The following is a 24,026-nucleotide window of genomic DNA, read 5'->3' as shown; positions in this document are numbered from 1 at the left end:
TTAAAAAAAAACGTTCATATCCAATACCAAATTGTAACAACTTAAAATTTCTGTTAATATTAAAATTATCTGTTTTATTACTGCTATGCTTCAACCAGTTTGGTTAACACAATTCAACCAAACAGGCTGAATTGTAATTTTTTCCATATTAGAGAATTTATTGCAACTGAATGGCAAGATAAAGATGCAGTTTTCTACATATGGTAGCTGAACTAATTGTTCTTATATACAACTTCAAGGTTATCTAATTATTAATTGTAACAAAGTTGGTAGAATTACAGACAATATGTAAAGTAAAAGGACGCAAGTGCAACTAATGTGACATTTTTATTGTGGCAATGTTTTGCTCTCCAGGAGCTTTGTCAAGCCTTGACAAAGCTCCTGGAGAGCGAAATGTTGCCACAATAAAAATGTCACGTTAGTTGCACTTGCGTCCTTTTACTTTACATAATCTATTAATCTTGAACATATGCACCTCTAAGGTACCCAACACAGCTAATCAATACTCCAGGTCATTTGCTATATTAGCCAACATATCCAGAGTGACATTTCCAAAATGTTTTAATGTCAGTAACTGTTACCAGGAAAACATCCTTTACAAACCCCCTCAGGAAGAAGTCTGAAGGCGTGATATCAGCGAAGTGTGGGGACCATTTCATGAAGCCATCGTGCCCAATCCATCTGCCAGAGAACTTCCTGTTAAGATAATTACACTACCGTATTCAGAAAACTGTGCATTCATATCTTTTACCATATTGTTGTCATAAGCTTTTGAGAGAGATAAAAAAAAAAAAAAAAAAAAAAAAAAAAACGTTGTCGACACTCAGTATTCTGATCAGTTTGGTTACTGCTATTGGAAAACCCTTGAAAACTTTTAAAATGTATGTAATTCAATGTTTTGGTTGGTGGGTAATGGGTCATTACACCTAAGTTTAAAATATTTACTTTATAATCTGTTATAATCATATTTAAAATTAATAAAGAATTTGTAAGTAATTACTATCCAGAATAATCATAAGTTAGTGACCAATAGTTTATAGTGCTTCAAGCTAAACTGAGCAATACAAATATAAAGGTATGTTATCTAACAGATATATGAGCAACACTACCCAAAAGTTTCTTTAAATCTAGATGTAATTGAAATTTCAGAAGCAGTTCTCAAAACACCTACATGCAAGCAATATTTTAGGAAACTGCTTATCGACATTAAATTTTAGAAATAAGAGAAATATAAAAAAAAATAAATAAAACTTGTAGATATTAACCAAATCCCAAAGACCTTCAGTCTAAGCCACACACACAAACTGTATTGTGTATCATACAATCCATTTGTCTGATGCTAAATATGAGTTTCCTATGGAAGAAAACATAGTCGTATAACAGTTGACCAACTTTTAATTAATCAAAATTTTTGGCATTTTTCTAGGTGTTGTCTGACACTGCCAATATATAATTAATAATATAAATTCAACTGTATTTCCAAAATTAATTTTTTTAACCATATCATCTTACATACAGCTTGAAACATCCTTTTTAAATAATCAGCAATAGTGTACAGTATATGATGATCATATAAGCATTATATCCCACTGTCTTGCAGTGAACAAACATTATTTGAAAATATGCAGAATGTATTACTTTCCATGTGAAAAAATTGAATAAAAAATAATATAAGAATACCACTTATCTGTTGAACAGTTTGACCCCCCCCCTTCTCTCCCTATATATAAAATGACACAATATGCCGTGATACAAGTACCGGGTACCATAATAAATCGCAAGCTGCTGTGGAGGGAAGCTACAAAATCTATAGTACTGACAGGATAGAGTATTAAAAAAACAGCAAATGAAATAATCAACATAAAATAATATATTCTGAGATCTCTGGGAGGTTAATACAGTACATAAAAGGAATTTTTGGCTCACACTTGGAACCCATTTAATATATACACATCAGGTGTGAATAGAAAAACAGGGTCGTACGGTTTGTGGAAATGTATACGAGACAATGATAACAGCATGCATACTCAACTATCACACAAGTAGAAATAAAATAACCCTTATTGACATGAATTCACTCCATCACTAAAAAAATCAGGTCACTGGTAGAATTTTTCTTTAGATTCTATACTTCTAGGCATTCACATCACAGTTAATTTATCTTGTGGATGCGAAGAAGTACAGATTCCTTTTAATATAAAGCAAAAACAATGCACCCATAAAAACATACATTCAGGTCCTTATTTTGGGGGGGCACACTGATCGGCTACTCTCCAAACACTGCTACTAATCATGTTTTTGAGGGTATTCTAAATTTTGCCTTGCCTTTAAAAAATTTTTATCATGCAAGTACAGAATATCAGAATATTTATTATGATACTATAGAATACTCAGCCTATCTAGGGTTGATAGCAGCACGAGTTAAGCATCCCGATTATGTGTGTTCTCACAATAAGGAACCATCACCATTGCATAAGTGACATTAGAGAAAATTCTGTGGCAAAAAAATAGTCTCTGTCACTCTTCAGGAATTCAGATTTTAAACTGTAAAGACACTATTTTACTACACACTACAGTAACGCTACCAGCTACATGTCTCTGCACTCCCAGACTGAAGTTTCTTACCGCAGGATCTCTGCTAATACAACTCTGCCCCAGCCATCATTATGAAACCTTAAGAGGGCAGTCCCAGTGCAGATATCTTTGGTTTTGGTTGGCCAGTAAAGAGTGAATGGCAGAGTAAAGGATGCTGCAGTGTACTGCACTAACTATCCTAAGCTACCATTGGATGCATGGGAGAAAAAATGCAAATTGTACTCTTGGCGCCACAAATAAATTCCAGGAGGAAGAGAAACCAATATAGCTTATGCATATTTTAGACAAGATGAAGTTGTGCTGTGTCATCCTTCAAGCTATATTGTATTAATTTTTCTGTAATAAAGTTGGTAGAATTACCGACAATATGTAAAGTAAAAGGACACAAGTGCAACTAATGTGACATTTATTGTGGCAACGTTTCGCTCTACAGGAGCTTTATCAAGCCATTGGCTTGATAAAGCTTCTGGAGAGCGAAACGTTGCCACAATAAATGTCACATTAGTTGCACTTGTGTCCTTTTACTTTACATTAATTTTTCTGATATAAAAATTTAAATGGCTAATTGAAAGTTATTTTTCATTAGTTTAAAACTTTCATGGTTTGAATATTTTTAGTCACAATGCCTCGTGCAAACACACACCATTCTACTTTCAAATATTAAGGAATTTTAATTTATAAATATGAGAAAATAAATTTGCTATGAGCAGAAGATGGCAATGACAGAGGCATTTGTTCATGGCCTTAAAAACCAAAAGCATCAAATTCTAATTCTTTGGCTTCTTGCTTTTTTCTTTCAATTTCTGCTGCTGCTTCTTCTTCACTGGAATCTAGTTTCTCCATGTACTTGACGACACACTCGGTGGGTTTCAGGCTCCGCAAGAGGCTTGTCTGAAGAAGAAAATGTACAAGTAACAAAAACAAATAATTTTGGTGGGTAATGTAAGGCTGATCCAATTACTTCAGAATGAATAATGTAAAATTGTCATCTAATTACACCATAGCAACTTAACTAAGTCTTATGGTGGTCTTAGCTGTGCCATGCCCACCCCTCCCTCCATATCATGGTCAGAACCAGCAGGGTTACACTAGACTCCCTGTAAGTTATTTTTAATGTTATACTGATTTTTTTTTTTCAACAAGTCAGCCGTCTCCCACCGAGGCAGGGTGACCCAAAAAAGAAAGAAAATCCCCAAAAAGAAAATACTTTCATCATCATTCAACACTTTCACCACACTCACACATTATCACTGTTTTTGCAGAGGTGCTCAGAATACAACAGTTTAGAAGCATATACGTATAAAGATACATAACATATCCCTCCAAACTGCCAATATCCCAAACCCCTCCTTTAAAGTGCAGGCTTTGTACTTCCCATTTCCAGGACTCAAGTCCGACTATATGAAAATAACCGGTTTCCCTGAACCCCTTCACTAAATATTACCCTGCTCACACTCCAACAGATCGTCAGGTCCCAAGTATCATTCGTCTCCATTCACTCCTATCTAACACGCTCATGCACGCTTGCTGGAAGTCCAAGCCCCTCGCCCACAAAACCTCCTTTACACCCTCTCTCCAACCCTTTCGAGGACAACCCCTACCCCTCCTTCCTTCCCCTATAGATTTATATGCTTTCCATGTCATTCTACTTTGATCCAGTCTCTCTAAATGACCAAACCACCTCAACAACCCCTCTTCTGCCCTCTGACTAATGCTTTTATTAACTCCACACCTTCCCTAATTTCCACACTCCGAATTTTCTGCATAATATTTACACCACACATTGCCCTTAGACAGGACATCTCCACTGCCTCCAACCGTCTCCTCGCTGCTGCATTTACCACCCAAGCTTCACATCCATATAAGTGTGTTGGTACCACTATACTTTCATACATTCCCTTCTTTGCCTCCATAGATAGCGTTTTTTGACTCCACATATACCTCAACGCACCACTCACCTTTTTTCCCTCATGAATTCTATGATTAACCTCATCCTTCATAAATCCATCCGCCGACACGTCAACTCCCAAGTATCTGAAAACATTCACTTCTTCCATACTCCTCCTCCCCAATTTGATATCCAATTTTTCTTTATCTAAATCATTTGATACCCTCATTACCTTACTCTTTTCTATGTTCACTTTCAACTTTCTACCTTTACACACATTCCCAAACTCATCCACTAACCTTTGCAATTTTTCTTTAGAATCTTCCATAAGCACAGTATCATCAGCAAAAAGTAACTGTCAATTCCCATTCTGAATTTGATTCCCAATAATTTAATCCCACCCCTCTCCCGAACACCCTAGCATTTACTTCTTTTACAACCCCATCTATAAATATATTAAACAACCATGGTGACATTACACATCCCTGTCTAAGACCTACTTTTACCGGGAAGTATTCTCCCTCTCTTCTACACACCCTAACCTGAGCCTCACTATCCTCATAAAAACTCTTAACAGCATTTAGTAACTTACCACCTATTCCATATACTTGCAACATCTGCCATTGATATTTTTTATAATTACATTATTACTGACATTATCATTTCAATTTTGCATAACTGATTTTTCCTATTTTTCTTTACACCCCATTTGCTCAACCTGTCATTTTAAAGAGATGACCCCCAACATTCACTGAAAAATGATCTAGTGTCATGTCTCTCGCCATTCCATATACAGGAGGGCCCCACTTATACGGCGGGTTAGGTTCCAGGCTACCGCCGTAAAGTGGAACACCCTTTTTTTTCCACTTACAAATGCATACAAACACTAGATAACAAGTTTACACTAACATATATTATATTAGCAATAGAACCAGGCATCAAAAAACAATAAAAAAGTACAATACACACATAGTGCACTCATTACTTACCTTAAAATATTTATAGTCTTAATCTAGGGTGAGACAAGTAGTATTTATTGTAAGAAATCAAGTGTGGTATGTATGGTAGTCAGCCAGGCTACCATACCAGGCCACCCCACCCACACATACTATTCTATGATATTTAAGCATCCCAGAGCGATAAAATGTATATACAGTTCACTCATTACTTACCTTAAAATATAGGGTGAGATGAGTAGTATTTATTGTAAAAAATCAAGTGTGGTATGTATGGTAGTCAGCCAGGCTACCATACCAGAGAGAAAGAATGAGTGCATGAGAGAGGACAGGCGCAGAGTTATGTAAACAAACCAGGCGAAGGTAAGTTTTGTAAACAGTGTACACGTCTGGTTTGTGTACAAGTTACATTGTGTACAGGTTGTCTCTACATTGATACGGTAGAATAAATAAAGAAGAACACTCCCATTCTCATGTAACATCATTTTGAGAAGAAATGATGCTCTGAGTGAAGGCAATGGAAGTAAGTCACTCTGACTTTTTTGGGTTATCCTAGGTTCTCTACACATATGTTATGTATTTATGTTATGTATCGTGTTTATTATATAATTTTGAAAAAAATATCACGGATGGATTAATGAAAATGTGTATATTAACGTAATATACAACATTTAATGATACACCGAGCTCAGACAGTGTAAACAAACAAACTGAACAGGTTGTGGACGATCACTCGGTCAGGCGAAATAGACGGTATTAATATGTGTCCAGTTTTAGTTCATTCATGTACATTTGTAAGAGTTTGTGAAACTTTTACCTTATAATATTTTTATTATTATTATAATAATTAAATCACGAAACAAATACTCTTACACTGTGTACAAGTTAGTACAGAATTATAGCTATAAAGTGAAGGCATACGAAAGGAATATTTTTTCTACAGTTATCCCTAGTAACAGGTGACGGGCTAGAGAAAACGTAATTCTTCCGACACTTCTACAAACCGTTTGGTAAACATCTCATATATATTTGTATAAATTTTTATACTGTGGGTGCATGTATCATGTTTGTGTGTTACATAATGTGTTTCTTATATAATTTTGAAAAAAATATCATAGATAGATTAAGAGAAATGTCTATATTAATGTAATATACGACATTAATGCGCCCAAGAGATTATTATTATTATTATTGCATCAAGAGTAGAGAGACTTAGTGATTTTAATGTGTACCTACATGCCAGCACAGTGTGTAAGTTTATTTAGGTACAGGTGTACACAAGTTTAATTATCAAGTACAATACATATAAAATATACAATAACTTTAAAACACTTGAAATTTTGGAAAGTTTCCAGACATAATAAGGAGATGTGCTCAGGGAGAATGTAAACAAACTCGGTGGGCAGCTGTGACCGTATTAGAAAGACAGGTGGGGGGAGCCGTATAGCGAGTTTTGGTCATAATTTGAAATGTCCGTATTAGCGGAACGCCGTAAAGCGAAACGCCGTAAAGCGGGGCCCTGCTGTATATGGATTTGGAGAAAGGAGTAGAGTACAATTTTTGTATAATGTAGGTAACAGGCTAGTAATTGTTTTACATGATGGTAGGATTGCCAGTGTCTTTTTCCTGTCTCATAAGCATGCAAGATTTCAGGTATGTCTTGCTACTTCTACTTACACTTAGGTTACACTATACATGCATGTACACATTTATGTATACACACTCATCTGAGTGTTTTTTGATTTTATCTTTATAGTTCTTGCTCTTATTACTTTTCCTTTCATATCCATGGGAAAGTGGAATAAGAATTTTTCCTCTGTAAGTCATGCGTGTTGTAAAAGTCAACTAAAACGCCAGGAGCAATGGGCTAGTAACCCATTTTCCCATACAGCTCACTAAAAAGAAAAAAGAAAACCATCAAAGTGGGATGTTTGAATGTGTGTGAATGATAAGAGAGAGATGATTGTAGATGTTATGAATGAAAAGAAGCTGGATGTCTTGGCTTTAAGTGAAACAAAGCTGAAGGGGGTAGGAGAGTTCCAGCGGGGAGAAATAAATGGGATTGGGTCAGGGTTTCTAATAGAGTTAGAGCTAAGGAAGGAGTAGCAATAAGGTTGAAGGATAAATTATGGCAGGAAAAGGGGAATATAAATGAATAAATTCAAGAATTATGTGGAGTAAAATAAGGGTTGGATGTGAAAAGTGGGTTATAGTAAGTGTTTATACATTTGGAGAAGAGAGAAGTGTAGAGGAGAGAGAGAGAGATTTTGGGAAATGTTGAACAAGTGCATGGGGAGTTTTAAACCATGTGAGAAAGTACTTGTGGTTGGGGATCTCAATGCTGAAGTGGGTAAAAATGTTGTGAAGGGAGTGGCTGGTAAATTTGGGATGTCACAATAAATGAAAATGGGGAGCCTTTAACTGAACTATGCGTAGAAAGAGGTTTGGTAATAATACATATTTTATATAAAAGAGGATAAATAATATACAAGGTATGATATAGCATGTAATAAAAGTAGTTTGTTAGATTATGTATTGGTGGATAAAAAGTGGATGGGTAGGCTTCAGGATGTACATGCTTATAGAGGGGCAATGGATATATCAGAGCATTATTTAGTTGTAGCTACAGTTAGAGTAAGAGGTAGATGGGACAAAAGGAAAAAGGCAACAGCAAATAAGAGAGAGGCGAAAGTATATAAACTAAGGGAGGAGGAAGTTAGGGTGAGATTGAGGGGGTGGGGGGTTGAAGAGGGACAAGATAGTTTAGTTTTAAACCTCTGACTGTTTTAGTTGGACACATACGTCTTACAAGCCAATGTGTTTGACGTATATATGTATACTCAAAAATTCTACCAGCTTCAAATCAAGCGGGAGAAAGCTTGTAGGCCCACATGTGAGAATGGGTCTGTGTGGTCAGTGTGCACAGTATAAAACAAATCCTGCAGTAAGCAGTGCATAATGAGAAAAAAAAAAAACTCCGACCGTGTTGTTGGATTAAAACGCTGACTTTGAGGTGCATTTTCGTATAGTTTTTATGGTTATATTCTCGTTTTCGTAGTCACATTTGATAGAAAGTGAAACGTATTATAGAAATGGAGGTGATTTTGATTGGTTTTACTATGAAAAGGACCTTGAAATGGAGCTCAAAGTAGGAGAAATGTTTGATTTTTGCCGATATTCAAGAGCAAACAAATGATATCACTGTCCAATAAATGTCCAACTAACCATTCTAATATGCAGTCATAAATGGGTTGACATTATTTATACAATTATTACAATATTGCAGTAGTCTGCATAACAGTAAATCTTCTATTTTTTGTAATATCAGAGGGTCCTGGAGACATGACTGATGAACAAAGAAAATGTTATTTTAGAGCCAGGAATGTCTGCATTGTTCATTCTGGACCCTATTTTGAAATTGGCATATTTTTTTTTGCGTGAAACTGGGAAAATTGCCAATTTCTGACCACTTTATTAGGTAGTTGAAATCGGTAAATGGGCAATTCCTTGTACTCAATCGAAAGAACAAACGGAGTGGAACAATGGAATTAGCCAAAAATAGGGCTCAAAGTGGGCGAAATCACCAATTTGTAAATATTGCCGAGGTCACTAACTTCGTGAGAGCATAATTCTGTAAGCTTTCCGTCAAATTTTGTACTTTTGGTGTTGTTACCAATCGGGAAAAGATTCTCTATCATTTCATAAGAATTTTTTTTTTTTTCAAATATGTTGCAACACCAGGAGACACCTCAGGATTTGGGGTTGCGACAGTCAAAGGGTTAAAAATGCGGTGTTTGAATATAGGGCAGAAGTTTGTGGTTATAGGAGGGTGGGTGCAGGAGGAAAGAGGAGTGACTGGTGGAATGATGAAGTAAAGTGTATGATAAAAGAGAAAAACATAGCTTATGAGAGGTTTTTACAAAGCAGAAGTGATATAAGATGGACAAAGTATATGGAGAGTAAAAGGAAGGTGAAGAGAGTGGTGAGAGAGTGCAAAAAGGGGAGCAGATGATAGAGTGGGAAAGGCACTGTCAAGAAATTTTGCAGAAAATAAGAAAAAATTTTGGAGTGAAATAAACAAGTTAAGAAAGCCTAGGGAAAGAATGGATCTGTCAGTTAAAAACAGAGTAGGGGAGTTAGCTGATGAGGAGCTGGAGATATTGGGTAGATGGCAGGAATATTTTGAGGAACTTTTAAATGTCGATGAAGAAAGGGAAGCGGTAATTTCATGCACTGGCCAAGGAGGTATAACATCTTTTAGGAGTGAAGAGGAGCAGGATGTGAGTGTGTGTGTGTGTGTGTGTGGGGGGGGGGGGTGTTGCATGAGGCACTATGCAGAATGAAAGGGGGTAAAGCAGCTGGAACTGACGGGATCATGACAGAAATGTTAAAGCAGGGGGATATATAGTGTTAGAGTGGTTGGTATATTTGTTTAACCCTTTGACTGTCGCGGCCGTATATATACGTCTTACTAGGTACAGTGTTTGACGTATATATACTCAAATTCTAACGGCTTCAAATCAAGCAGGAGAAACCTGGTAGGCCCACATGTGAGAGAATGGGTCTGTGTGGTCAGTGTGCACCATATAAAAAAAATCCTGGAGCACGCAGTGCATAATGAGAAAAAAAACTCCGACCGTTTTTTTTTTAATTAAAATGCAGACTTTGTGGTCTATTTTAGTATAGTATTTATGGTTGTATTCTCGTTTTCTTGGTCTCATTTGATAGAATGGGAAACAATTTATAGAAATAGAAGTGATTTTGATTGATTTTACTATAAAAAGTACCTAGAAATGGAGCTCAAAGTAGGGGAAATGTTTGATTTTTGCTAATGTTCAAAAGTAAACAAATGATGCCATTGTCCAATAAATGTCCAACTAGCCATTCTAATATGCAGTCATGAATGGGTTGATGTTATTTATACAATTATTACAGTATTGCAGTAGTCTGCATAATAGTAAGTCTTCTATTTTTTGTTCAAATAAAAATTGAAAATAGAAAGCAAGAGTAATATCAGAGGGGCCTGGAGACATGACTGATGAGCAAAGAAAATTTTATTTTAGAGCCAGGAATGTCTGCATTGTTCATTCTGGACCTTATTTTGAAATTGTCATATTTTTTAGTTTTCGTGAAATTGGCCAAATAGCAAATTTCTGACCACATTATTAGGTAGTTGAAGTTGGTAAATGGGCAGTTTCTTGTACTCAATCGATAGAAAAAATGGAGTTCTAAAGAAATAGCTATGAGTTTGGGCGACTGGAACAATGGAATTAGCCGAAAATAGGGCTCAAAGTGGGCGAAATCGCCGATTTGTAAACAGCGCCGAGGTCGCTAACTTCGCGAGAGCATAATTCCGTCAGTTTTCCATCAAATTTCGTTTTTTTGGTGTCATTACAATCGGGAAAAGATTCTCTATCATTTCATAAGAAAAAATAATTTTTTTTTTTTAAATTTTGCGACACCAGGAGACACTTCAGGATTGGGGGTTGCGACAGTCAAAGGGTTAATAAATGTATGAAATAGGGGAAGGTACCTCAGGATTGGCAGAGCATGTATATATAAAGGGAAGGGGGACGAGATTATAAAAATTATAGAGGAATGTTTACCGAGTCTAGGTAGTAGGTTGGTAGACAGCAACCGCCCAGGGAGGTACTACCGTCTTGCCAAGTGAGTGTAAAACGAAAGCCTGTACAGTGGAACCTTGAAAATCGAACATACCAAATATCGAACATTTCGAAAATAAGACCATTTTTTCGGACAAACTGTGTACCAAAAATCGAATGCGTTTCAAATTTCGGACCGCCAGGTACGGGACCTGTCCGCTGGCCTGCTCTGTCTACGTCCCCGCGCAGGCGCCGTGAGCAGTCTAGCTTTATTTATGCTTGAGTGAACACTAACCTGCGCTCTAATTCACACATTTTACGATTATTTCGTTGTGTTTAGTGCTTGTGGGACTGTGAAATAAGCTACCATGGGTCCAAAGAAACTTGCTAGTGGTACCCCTGTGGTAAAGAAAGTGAGAAACACCATAGATGTGAAGAAGGAAATAATACAGAAGTGGAATGATGTCCAAATGTTTGTGGAGAAGTACCACCCTGAGCAAGCTGAAACAAGCCATTTTTGCAACAAGTTCAGTGACAGAACTATGTCCCATTTTAGGGAAATCATAGAGGCACCAGAAACAGAGGACTGTGGACAGTTATTTTGTGAGACAGGGGTCCAGTGACTCTCAAGCTGGTCCTAGTGGCATTCAAAGACAGAGAATGGAAGCAACCCCAGAGAGGGCTTTGTTACCTGGAGGGGGATTCTCCTTCCAAACACTAACCCCAACTCCCTCTCTCCTCCTCCCTATCTTCCAGATGCCATCACCAATCTTCAAGAAAGGTAAGTAAAATGTTATTTTATATGTTTGTTTAAATTTACTAATACATAATTGAACACTATATTTGTTGTGTGTATGTAAAACTATAATTTATCTCTATAAAATGTATTTTTTTTGAATATTTTTGGGTTTCTGGAACAGATTAATTGTATTTCCATTATTTCTTATGGGAAATATTGCTTCGCTTTTCAGACTTTTCGAATTTAGAACTAACTCCTGGAATGGATTAAGTTCGATATTTGAGGTTCCACTGTATATATTTCTACAAGTACAAAGTATAAAGGCCTAGCTGACATCAATAACACACTACTATATAAAAAAAGCAGAGTATTTCAGGGAAAATTAAGTCAGTTTTGTTCCAGGATGTGATCCACACCAGTTGATTAACTCCAAGGTACCCATTTTACTGATGGGTGAACATGGACAGCAGGTGTTTTATGGAAACATGTCCTAACCCACACCAGTCGATTAACACCCAGGTATTCATTTTACTGGTGGGTGAACATAGACAGCAGGTGTCTTACAGAAGCACGTCCTAATGTTTGCCAGCTATACCGGGGATTGATCCTCAGACCTCAGTGTGAGAGTGAGCTAGCAATCAATCTATGGGCAAGGTTTTATGTGCAAGGGTCTTGGACATACAGCAGGCATGTGTGAGCATGTTAGAAGAGTGGAGACAAATGGTTTTTGGGATTTGATGAGCTGTTGGAGTGAGAGCAGGGTAATATTTTGTGAAAGGATTCAGTTAGTTGGACTAGAGTCCTGGAGGTGGGAAGTGTAATGCGTGCACTTTAACCCTTTGACTGTTTTGGTAGTACGTATACGTCTTACGAGCCAGTGTTTTTGACGTATTTATACTCCAAAATTCTAGCGGCCTCAAATCAAGTGGGAGAAAGCTGGTAGGCCCACATGTGAGAGAATGGGTCTGTGTGGTTAGTGCGCGCAGTATAAAAAAAATCCTGCAGCACGCAGTGCACAGTGAGAAAAAAAAAAAACTCTGACTGTGTTTTTGGATTAAAACGCTGAATTTGATGTGTATTTTCGTATAGTATTTATGGTAGTACAGTATTCTCGTTTTCTTGGTCTCATTTGATAGAATGGAAGGTATATTACAGAACTAGAGAAGATTTTGATTGGTTTCATGATGAAAAGGACCTTGAAGTTGAGGTCAAATTAGCGGAAATGTTCGATTTTTGCAAATGTTCAAGAGTAAACAAATGACGTCATTGTCCAACAAGTGTCCAACTAGCCATTCTAATACGTGTACACAGTCACAAATGGGTTGGCATTTTTTATACAATTATTAAAATAATGCAGTAGTCTGCATAACAGTAAATCTTCTATTTTTTGTGTGAATAAAAATTCAAAATAGAAAGCCTGTTTTTTAGTGCAAGGAATGTCTGCATTGTTTATTCTGGACCCTATTTTGAAACTGGCATATTTTTTAATTTGCGTGAAATTGGCCAAATTGCTAATTTCTGACCACTTTATTGGGTACTTGAAATCGGTAAATGGGCGGTTTCTTGTACTCAATCGATAGAGCAAATGGAGTTCTAAAGAAATAGCTATGAGTTTGGTCAACTGGAACAATGGAACTGGCTGAAAATAGAGCTCGAAGTGGGCAAAATTGTCAATACGTAAACATCACCGAGATCGCAAACTTCGAAAGAGCGTAATTCTGTAAGTTTTCCATCAAATTTTGTACTTTTGGTGTCATTAACATTGAGAAAAGATTCTCTATTATTTCATAAGAAAAATATTTTTTTTTTTTTCAAAAATTTTGCGACAGACACATACATTAAGATTTGGGGTCGCGATAGTCAAAGGGTTAAAGGAGAGGTTTGTGATGTTTGCTGTTTGGAGTGACATCTAAACTGTCATATCTGTGAGCCTCTTTAACTCTCTAACTGTCCAAACGTAGATCTACGTTCGCTCGCGTAGCGCTCCTAATGTAGACCTACGCTTTTTTTTATTCTTTCTTAGGGAGAAAATCAAGGTCAGAGTGCTACATGCACAAACGTAGATCTACGCTTGGACAGTTTAAGGGTCAAAGACAGTGTGAATAATGTTGATCTTTTTTTTTGGAAGGTGGGGGGGGGGGGGGGTTACCCTGCCTGGGTGGGAGATGACTGACATGTTAGAAAAAACTAGTAATTAGTAGTAGCAATAGTAAGAGAGTTATTGATCATTATACAGTAGAAGTACATAGGAAAAAAGTCAAGGAGCACTGCAGCAGGCCTTCTGGTTCATGCTAGGTAGGACTAGTGGTTAAGCAATGACTAGTGGTTGAGCAATGAGGGTAAATTACATCTCAAAAAGGTGCTTAACGTAACCCAACACTAACACCTATGAAGAATTACACACATGTGCAACATCTGGGTATCTTTATTTGTAGACATTTTGCCATCCATTGGCTTTATCAATACAAATTCAGAGACATAACAGGAAGACTGCAGAAGTACATACGAAAGACGAGGTAATCAGTCCCTCAGCTTTGGTGTTGGTGATGAGCACCATATTGTTGAAGAATCTGAAGAATCAGCATTGTATACCATTCATGTACAACTGACACCCAAGTCAGGCTGTGTGAGTAGGAACTCTCACAACAGGTCATAAGTGTATCACAGGTACAGAGAACTTGCTGTTGTCAGTGAGTATTTAATAGGCTGCAGCAGTATGATTGTTAATGAACAGAGGTGTTATGTTGGAAAATTTTAGATTTGGGAAAGATATAGGAAAGCATTAGTTTGGTAAGAGAGTTGTGGATGAGTAAGTTTGACCTGCTTAGCTTGGGCCAGTAAACCTGCAGCAGTGCTCCATCTTTATTATGTTCGCCTGTAAAAAGAAACCACACTTGCATTCCTGACAGCGATCCCAGAGATACGAGACAGGTCTCCTCAAGTGTATGGGACTGATGATGCCTAATAGTGCAGACATTCGTTAACAAGAAGGCCTGCCAGACAGTAAGGGTGCACTGCCTATACAAGAGGTGGTTGGACAAGGAGGAATGTTGGTTTTATGAATATTTGGTAGACCATACAGGCATGTTTGCTTGGGCTGTCCAGGAAGATATAAAAGCTTCTTTCCTTAATCTGATTTCCTTAGGATTGCGTGCTTTCTGCAGGAATGGTTTAGCATTGTTCAGCAACCTTACAATATACTTTTTTTGTGTGTAAATCCATGTCTGTCATTCCCTAAGTATATTTAGAGTAAACATGGTCCCAAGAACAAAATATTTCTATAATAAAATATCCAGCATAACAGCAAGTGCCAAAAAATGTTCTTATAAGAGTTCTGGGCAAGGCTGTACATCCTATGGTAAAGACTGGCTTAAAATGGTCTCCCAAGTAGCCAGAAAAATCTGGATCTTTACAAATATTCTTACATACAAAGAAAACATTTGACAACAGACTCAACCTTTCATAATCAAACTCATGTATTAGTAACCCATTCATCCCTATGAAAAGTTACCAATGCCAGGATTGAGAGAATACATGCACCAAAAAAATTAGGCAGTGAAAGACTGGATATCAGACTGGAGGGAGGGAGTATGGAGGAAGTGAATGTATTCAGGTGTTTGGGAGTGGACTTGTCAGCAGATGGGTCTATGAAAGTATAGTGGTACCAATACTCTTATATGGGTGTGAAGCATGAGTGGTAAATGTACCAACAAGAAGACTGGAGACAGTGGAGGTGTGTCTGAGGGCAATGTGTGGTGTGACTAATGCAGAGAATCCATAACCTGGGGATTAGGTGGTGGTGTGGGGTTTCTAAAAGTATTAACCAGAGGGCAGAGGAAGTGTTGTTGAGGTGGTTCAGACATTTAGAGAGGATGGAACAAAATAAAATGACTTGGAGGGTATATAAGGAAAGGGGTTGTCATTAGAAGGGCTGGAGGGAGGGGGTGAAGGAGGTTTTGTGTATGAGGGGCTTAGACTTCCAGAAAACATGTGTGAGACTGTTAGATAGAAGCGATTGAAGGTGTATAGTTTTATGACTTGACATGCTGTTGTAATGTGAGCAAGGTAACATTTATGAAAGGATTCAGGGAAACCAGTTAGCCAGATTTAAGTCCTGGAGATAGGAATACTGTGCCTGCACTGTGAAGGAAGGGTGTTAATATGTTAACTGTAGTGTAGGCATGCCTCTGGCAAGATAGTGATGGGGTGAATGATGATGAAAGTGTTTCTTCTTTTTTGGGCCACCCTGCCTTGATGGGAAATAGCCAATGAGTTAAAAAAAATTCCTCCATACTACCCCTTACAACCTGACCTACAATCGTTCATTCCCTAAAATTCAACTTTAGTATACACTTTTTTTTTTTTTTTAACAAGTTGGCTGTCTCCCACTGAGGCAGGGTGACCCAAAAAAGAAAGAAAAAATCTCCAAAAAGAAAATACTTTCATCATTCATCACTTTCACCTCACTCACACATAATCACTGTTTTTGCAGAGGTGCCCAGAACACAACAGTTTAGAAGTATATACGTATAAAGATATACAACATGCCCCTCCAAACTGCCAATATCCTAAACCCCTCCTTTAAAGTGCAGGCACTGTATGTCCCATTTCCAGTACTCAAGTTCAGCTATATAAAAATAACCAGTTTCCCTTAATCCCTTCACTAAATATTACCCTGCTCACACTCCAACAGCACGTCAGGTCCCAAATACCATTCGTCTCCATTCACTCCTATCTAACACGCTCATGCATGCTTGCTGGAAGTCCAAGCCCTCGACCACAAAACCTCCTTTAGCCCCTCTTTCCAACCTTTTCAAGGATAACCCCTACCCCGCCTTCCTTCCCCTACAGATTTATACGCTCTCCATGTCATTCTACTTTGGTCCATTCTCTCTAAATGACAAAACCACCTCAACAACCCCTCTTCAGCCCTCTGACTAATACTTTTATTAACTCCACACCTTCTCCTAATTTCCACACTCCGAATTCTCTTCATAATATTTACACCACACATTGCCCTTGGACAGGACATCTCTACTGCCTCCGCCTCCTCACTGCAGCATTTACAACCCAATCTTCACACTCGTATGAGAGTGCTGGTACTACTATACTTTCATACATTCCCTTCTTTGCCTCCATAGATAATGTTTTTTGTCTCCACATATACCTCAATGCACCACTCACCTTTTTTAATTCATGAATTCTATAGTTAACCTCATCCTTCATAAATCCATCCACTTACACGTCAACTCCCAAATATCTGAAAACATTCACTTCTTCCATACTCCATCTCTCCAATTTGATATCCAATTTTTCTTTATTTTGATACCCTCATCACCTTACTCTTTTCTATATTCACTTTCAACTTTCTACCTTTACACATACTCCCAAACTCTTCCACTAACCTTTGCAACTTTTCTTTAGAATCTCCCATAAGCACAGTATCATCAGCAAAAAGTAACTGTGTCAATTCCCATTTTGTATTTGAGTCCCCATAATTTAATCCCACCCCTCTCCCCAACACCCTAACATTTACTTCTTTTACAATCCCATCTAAAAATATATTAAACAACCATGGTGACATTACACATCCCTGTCTAAGACCTACTTTTACCGGGAAGTAGTCTTCCTCTCTTCTACACACCCTAACCTGAGCCTCACTATCCACATGAAAACTCCTTACAGCCTTTAGTAACTTACAGCCTATTCCATATACAGGTCTCCTTCAACATTCACGTTTTCAACTTTCACGGGCTTCACACATTCGCGAATTCCCAACCGCCAAATTCCCAGCCACCAAATTCCCAGCCGCCAAATCATATTTAAGTTTCCCGCCACCTGTGAGTCCCTACTACCCTCCCTCCGACCCCCGCAACTGGCAGCCAGCCCTCCCACCACTCAGTGTGGTGAGTGTTTTGTTTGTTCGTTATCTGCTATTAAACTACAGTATAAATAATGTAAACCCATTCATGACTGCATATTGGAATGGCTATTCGGACAGGTATTAGACGGTGCTTTTAACCCTTTCAGGGTCCGTCCCGTAGATCTACGGCTTCACGTTGAGTGTCCAAACCATAGATCTACGCCAAAATTCTAGCGCCGTCAAATTTAGCGCGAAAGCGCTCATAGGCCTACATGTGAGAGAACGGGTCTGCGTGGTGGGTGTGCGCCATAAACAAAAAATCTAGGCGCCCGCATAGCATTGTGGGAACACCGGCTCAGTTACCCTTGTTCACCATGCCTCGTCGCAAGTCAGCTCTCACTCCACGGAAAATTGGGATTCTCCTCCTCCTATCTGATAGTTCTGACACTGATGGAAGTGGAAATGAAGACGAATTCTTTGGTTCTGATCAGTTAGTGACCGAAAGGAATGACCAGGATATCGATAATAGTGCAGAAAACCCTGACGATCCTCAACCTTCTACCTCTGGTGTGGGCACTCCTCAGTTACAGTCAGTTGTACCTCAACGCAAGAGAAAACTATTATTTTCGCGTGGCCAGGCCTCTGACTTCAGTTATGATGATGATAGTGACGTGGATTGTGATTTTATTGCTCTTGACGATCATTCGAGTAGTGATAGTGAGGAATCATATTCACCAGTGAAGCGTCGGTATGTATGCCGCCGCATGCACTCGGGTAGTGTACCCTATGCTGTGCCCAGGGGATGGAGTACATCCCAGAATACATCCCGGAGTACATCCCGTGGCCCTATACCAGGTTTAGATAGTGATAGTGAGGATGATGTGGCTACACTTGGCATGGATAGACCACAGGCATCAGCAGATGGTGGTAGTGGTGATGGTAGTGGCACCACCATGCGTGACTCACCAGCCCAGGCTGGGGCCCACACTGCTGACTCCTCAGTTCAAGGACAAAGCGGAGCGTCAGCCACCAGCCCACCACAACCACAACCACCTGCACAGCCAGCCTATGATGTCCAGTATCCACCAGCAAACCGTATCTGGGATTGGCAGCAAAATACCAATTTTGTTCCCAAGCCCCACCATTTTGATGATTCTCAAAGTGGAATTCTACCTACTTGTCCCCTTGGAAACCACAGCCATTGAACTGGAATTATTTTTTTTTTTTTATTATCACACAGGCCGATTCCCACAAAGGCAGGGTGGCCCGAAAAAGAAAAACTTTCACCATCATTCACTCCATCACTGTCTTGCCAGAAGGGTGCTTTACACTACAGTTTTTAAACTGCAACAGTAGTAGTAGGTTGGTAGACAGCAACCACCCAGGGAAGTACTACCGTCCTGCCAGATGACTGTGAAACAAAAACCTGTAACTGTTTTGCATGATGGTAGGATTGCTGGTTTCTTTTTCTGTCTCATAAACACGCTAAGATAACAGGGATATCTTGCTACTCCTACTTACACTTTGGTCACACTTCACAGACACGCACATGCATATATATATATACATACATCTAGGTTTTTCTCCTTTTTCTAAATAGCTCTTGTTCTTTTTTATTTCTTCTATTGTCCATGGGGAAGTGGAAAAGAATCTTTCCTCCGTAAGCCATGCGTGTCGTATGAGGCGACTAAAATGCCGGGAGCAATGGGCTAGTAACCCCTTCTCCTGTATACAATTACTAAAAAAGAGAAGAAGAAAACTTTATGAACTGGAATTCTTTGAATTATTCTTTGACCAGCCATTGATGGAAACTATTGTCAGGGAAAGTAATAAGTATTTTGAGTACACCATGGTAAATACGATCATATCACCACAGTCAAGACTACACCGGTGGAAAGAGACAACTGTTGCAGAAATGTATTTGCTTTTTGCAACAATAATGCTTATGCCTCATGTCTATAAGCATAATATAAAAGCATACTGGTCCACAGATCGGCTAATTTCTACCCCGGTCTTCAGTGAAATCATCCCAGCGAACAGGTTTATCTTACTGTTACGTATGTTGTACTTCTCTGACAAAACCAGGCCTGACAGAAGTGATAGGTTATACAAGATTAGAAATGTTTTTATGTATCTCAAACAAAAGTTCAGCATATACTTTTATCCATTCAAGAAAATTGTAATTGACGAGTCTTTGATTTTGTTCAAAGGTAGGCTGTCATTCAAGCCGTATATACCGAGCAAGAGGAAACATTTTGGTATAAAACTGTTTGTACTCTGTGATTGTGACAGTGGCCTGGTGTTGGATATTGTTGTATACACGGGAAGTAAAACATTGAAAGATACCAAGATGTTATTGGGTATCTCAGGTGACGTAGTGAGAAACATGATGGCACCTTATCTTGGTAAGGGGCATACATTATATACCGATAACTGGTACACAAGCCCATTACTCAGTGATTTCTTGCGAGTGAACAAGACAGATGTGTGTGGCACAGTGCATTCTAATCGTAAACATATGCCCAGGCTCAACGCAGGTGCTCGTGGTGATGACGTGCAGGTGTTTACTGCCAATGACATCATGGCATTATGGTGGCATGACAAACGAGATGTCACATTGTTAACAACCATTCACCGTAATGAAATGCAAGACAGTGGCAAAGTTGATCGAGTGATTAATGAATGTATTCGAAAACCAGTGACAGTGATTGATTATACACAAAACATGTGCTTGGTTGACAAATGTGAAATGCAGATTGGTTTTGTTGCTTGTGTTCGTAAGAGTTACAAGTGGTACATGAAACTTTTCTTCCATCTCATGGACATTTCAATGCTCAATGCATATAATATGTACCAAATAAAGACTGGCAACAGACCACCGTATGGTGAATTTTGTTTGTCTGTTGTCAGACAACTCATAATGATGTACCAGGTAAGAACACCTTCTATACAACAAGGTCCTCGAATTCCTCAGGATATACCCAAGCATTTGAGGAGGGAAGGTGATCATTTCATAATACAGCTTCCTTCAACTCAGAAGAAATTTGCTCAGAAGAGATGCATCGTCTGTGCACAAACAAAACGACGGCAACAAAGACGCAAAGACACTCGGTTTGTGCGAGGAATGTAAGGTGCCTTGTTTCAAGGAGTTCCACAAGCTCCAGCAGTTCTAAAACCATGTCCAGTGATTGTAAATATGTAAATATATGATAGTGCATTAGTATTATACAAGATTTGTGCATGTTTATTGTAATAAACAACAGTGGTAAACAATAATATGATAATAACTTTAGTGCGGTTATTGTGTTCAATACAGTGAGTTTATATTTATACATTATATACAGTATTGGTCTCTCAGGCCCCAAATGTTAGTAGGAAAAGAAAAAAAGTGGAAAAGAAAAGAAAAAAACTACAGAAACTGCTAAATAAAGTAAAGCGCGTATGTGGAATTCGTCGATGTTGCCGCCACCACATCATTTTGGACAAACTTCTTGGCACTGTATCTCGGTAAGTACTGATCAGAAAAATTTTTTTTGTCTTATTACCTTCACAAAAATATGCTCTTTAATTCTGCAAGAAAAAACAATTTTTTTTTTTTTTTTTCAAAATTTCTTGGACACTGGAGCACCACTTCAGATTTTGGCCTTGGACCCTGAAGGGGTTAACATTTCTGTCATGATCCCGTCAGTTCCAGCTGGTTTACCCCCTTTCATTCTATGTAATGCCTCACGTACCTCCCCCACACTCACATCCTGCTTTTCTTCACTCCTAAAAGATGGTATACCTCCCTGGCCAGTTCATGAAATTACCACCTCCCTTTCTTCATCGACATTTAACCCTTAAACTGTCCAAACGTAGATCTATGTCCATGTGCAGGGGGCTCCAAACGGAGGTCTACGTTGTTTTACATGCTTTCAAATGGGGAAAATCAAGGTCGGAGCGCTATGCACGTGAACGTAGATCTACGTTTGGACAGTTTAAGGGTATAAAGTTCCTCAAAATATTCCTGCCATCTACCCAATACCTCCATCTCCATCTACTAAGTCCCCTACTCTGTTTTTAACTGACAAATCCATTTGCTCCCTAGGCTTTCTTAACTTGTTTATCTCGCTCCAAAATTTTTTCTTGTTTTCATCAAAATTTCTTGACAGTGCATCTCCCACTCTATCTGCTCTCCTTTTACACACTCTCACCACTCTCCACCTTTCTTTTACTCTCCATATACTCAGCTCTTCTTATAACACTTCTGCTTTGTAAAAACCTCTCATAAGTTACCTTCTCTTTTATCACACCCTTTACTTCATCATTTCACCAATCACTCCTCTTTCCTCCTGCACCACCCTCCTATAGCCAGAAATTTCTGCCCCATATTCTAATAAAACAAGGGTGCTTTAGCAACTCACTGAAGCTGTCAGGTCCATGAACCGAAGAAACTTTTTCAACACATTTACCATCAAGCTAAAGTTAGCCTCGGGAAGCATGGCACGGATCTGTGCTTCACATTCCTGAAACAAACAAATTAAATAGGAAATGTTAGTCTATAAATAAAATTTTGGAGCAAGCAATAAGCTATACATAAGCTCAAGGCATCTGAAAGCAAATTGCCCCACAAAGCTAATGTCCAATATAGAACTAAAAAGCACAATACCATGACTGGACCAATGCACAAATAATCCCACATAGGAGAGAGGAGCTTATGATGACGTTTCAGTCAAACTTGGATCATTTACAAAGTCACACTAACAGAAAAAAAGGAGCTAGTATACATAGACCAGCTGGCAGGGATGAGACAAGAGACGTGGTGGTGGTGGTATTTGTAGTTGTTGTTATTGTTGTTGTTGCTGCTGCTGTTGCTATTGTTGTTGCTGCTGCTGTTGTTGCTGCTATTGTTGTTGTGACAAGAATATTTAAGAATATAAAAGGGGAGTGAAAGGAGGCAAAAGTAAATGTAGGCGCTAAAGGTACCTCTTCTTTCCTATTTTTCATTTTTCTTGTTTTTGATTTTCTTTCTTCTGCCTTGGGTATTTTGTCCTACCCCCCCCCCCCCTGTGTTTTTGGTTTTACCCCTTATGGGCCCTTAGCTCCCTGCAGTGCTCCTCTTTCTTGGCCTTTGTCTCCACCACTACCACTACTACTAGCCTTACCCCTACCACTACTTGCCTTACCTCTACCACTAGTACTCTTCCTTTCTCTCTTATCCTGTCCCTGCCAGCGGGCCAATATATACTGGCTCCTCCTCTCTTTTCTGTTAGTGAGACTTTGTAAATGATCCTAGTTGGATCAAAATGTTGTTGTAAGCTCCTCTGTCCTATGTGCAGGTTATTTGTGCACTAATGCCCAATTGTTATAGTGTAATTTGTAACCATAACTTTCTTCAAGACTAATTTACAATGCTAATACCATTTTTTGACAGCCTGTGTGTTAATAACACTCCTGGTAAATCCCTCCATTTACAAGTAATAGGGACTTCCCTATTTTATTTTTTTAATGAACTAGCCACAGATGTTTGACAGCCATGGATGGCTCACCACAATCCCCAGTCCCTCTGGGAGGTTCTGGATTGGTGGAGACCCACCTCTCCCAACCAGTTGTGCATGTTCCACACAGCAACATAACGTTCCAGTGACTTAATAATTAATATGCACTTTTATTGCATGAACTTATGCCCCAGCTAGACACTGCCTGAGGATAATGAAGGAGCCTGGGGAGGAGAAAAATCTCCCTATGATGACAATTACAGGGAAAGGTATCTACAGCCTTGTCTCCCTAATATCATTAGGGGGGAGGGGGGGTAAGAGAGACTGAGTTTTAAGAGCTTGAGCATCCAGCATGTGATGCAAATGTGTTAGAAGTGAATGAAGAAACTGGTTATTAATGGACATGGTGTTGGAACATAGGCAAGGTAATTTTTTATGAGAGATTCAGGGAAAACCAAGCAGCCGGACTTCGAGCCCTGGAGACATGAAGGGTAGTGTCTGTAGTATGAAAGGTGGGAATATTGTCATTGGAGGGTAATCTTATTGTGATGTGGGCACACTTCTGGGAAGATGGCGATCAAGTGAATGTGGTGAAAGTATTTTTTCTTTTTCTTTGGGTCACTCTGCCTAGACAGATTTCAAAAACAAAATCAAAATAAAGTCACAGCATACACTACTGCAACAATACAGATAGCACTGGTACATGCCTCATCTTCCATTATGCAGTATCCAGTTAGCAGGGCAGTGTAAGCAGCTATAAGTGTATCTTCCATGTGATGACCAGCTTTTTGTAGCACTGAAAAAAGTTAAAAATAAATAAGGATCTGATATGTATATTTCTTCAGCAGAGTTAAAATATGGGTAATTGCTCAGTCACAATATGGTGGTGCAAATAATTCCATGGA

General features: G+C 38.7%; 1 protein-coding gene across 1 annotated transcript; it reads right to left on the bottom strand.

Annotated features, from left to right (window-relative positions):
• Window positions 1-1,377: 1,377 nt before the first annotated feature.
• On the bottom strand, window positions 1,378-23,982 carry wapl (wings apart-like). Its single transcript, XM_070087734.1, has 3 exons — window positions 23,829-23,982; window positions 22,048-22,149; window positions 1,378-3,486 (listed from the first exon to the last, which is right to left on the bottom strand). Exons 1-3 carry the CDS (start codon window positions 23,892-23,894, stop codon window positions 3,340-3,342), a joined length of 315 nt encoding a protein of 104 aa, XP_069943835.1. The 5' UTR covers window positions 23,895-23,982; the 3' UTR covers window positions 1,378-3,339.
• Window positions 23,983-24,026: the final 44 nt, after the last annotated feature.

Source organism: Cherax quadricarinatus, chromosome 23 (assembly GCF_038502225.1).
Source record: "Cherax quadricarinatus isolate ZL_2023a chromosome 23, ASM3850222v1, whole genome shotgun sequence".
NCBI lineage: Eukaryota > Metazoa > Arthropoda > Malacostraca > Decapoda > Parastacidae > Cherax > Cherax quadricarinatus.
This window is presented reverse-complemented; position numbering and strand designations above follow the sequence as displayed.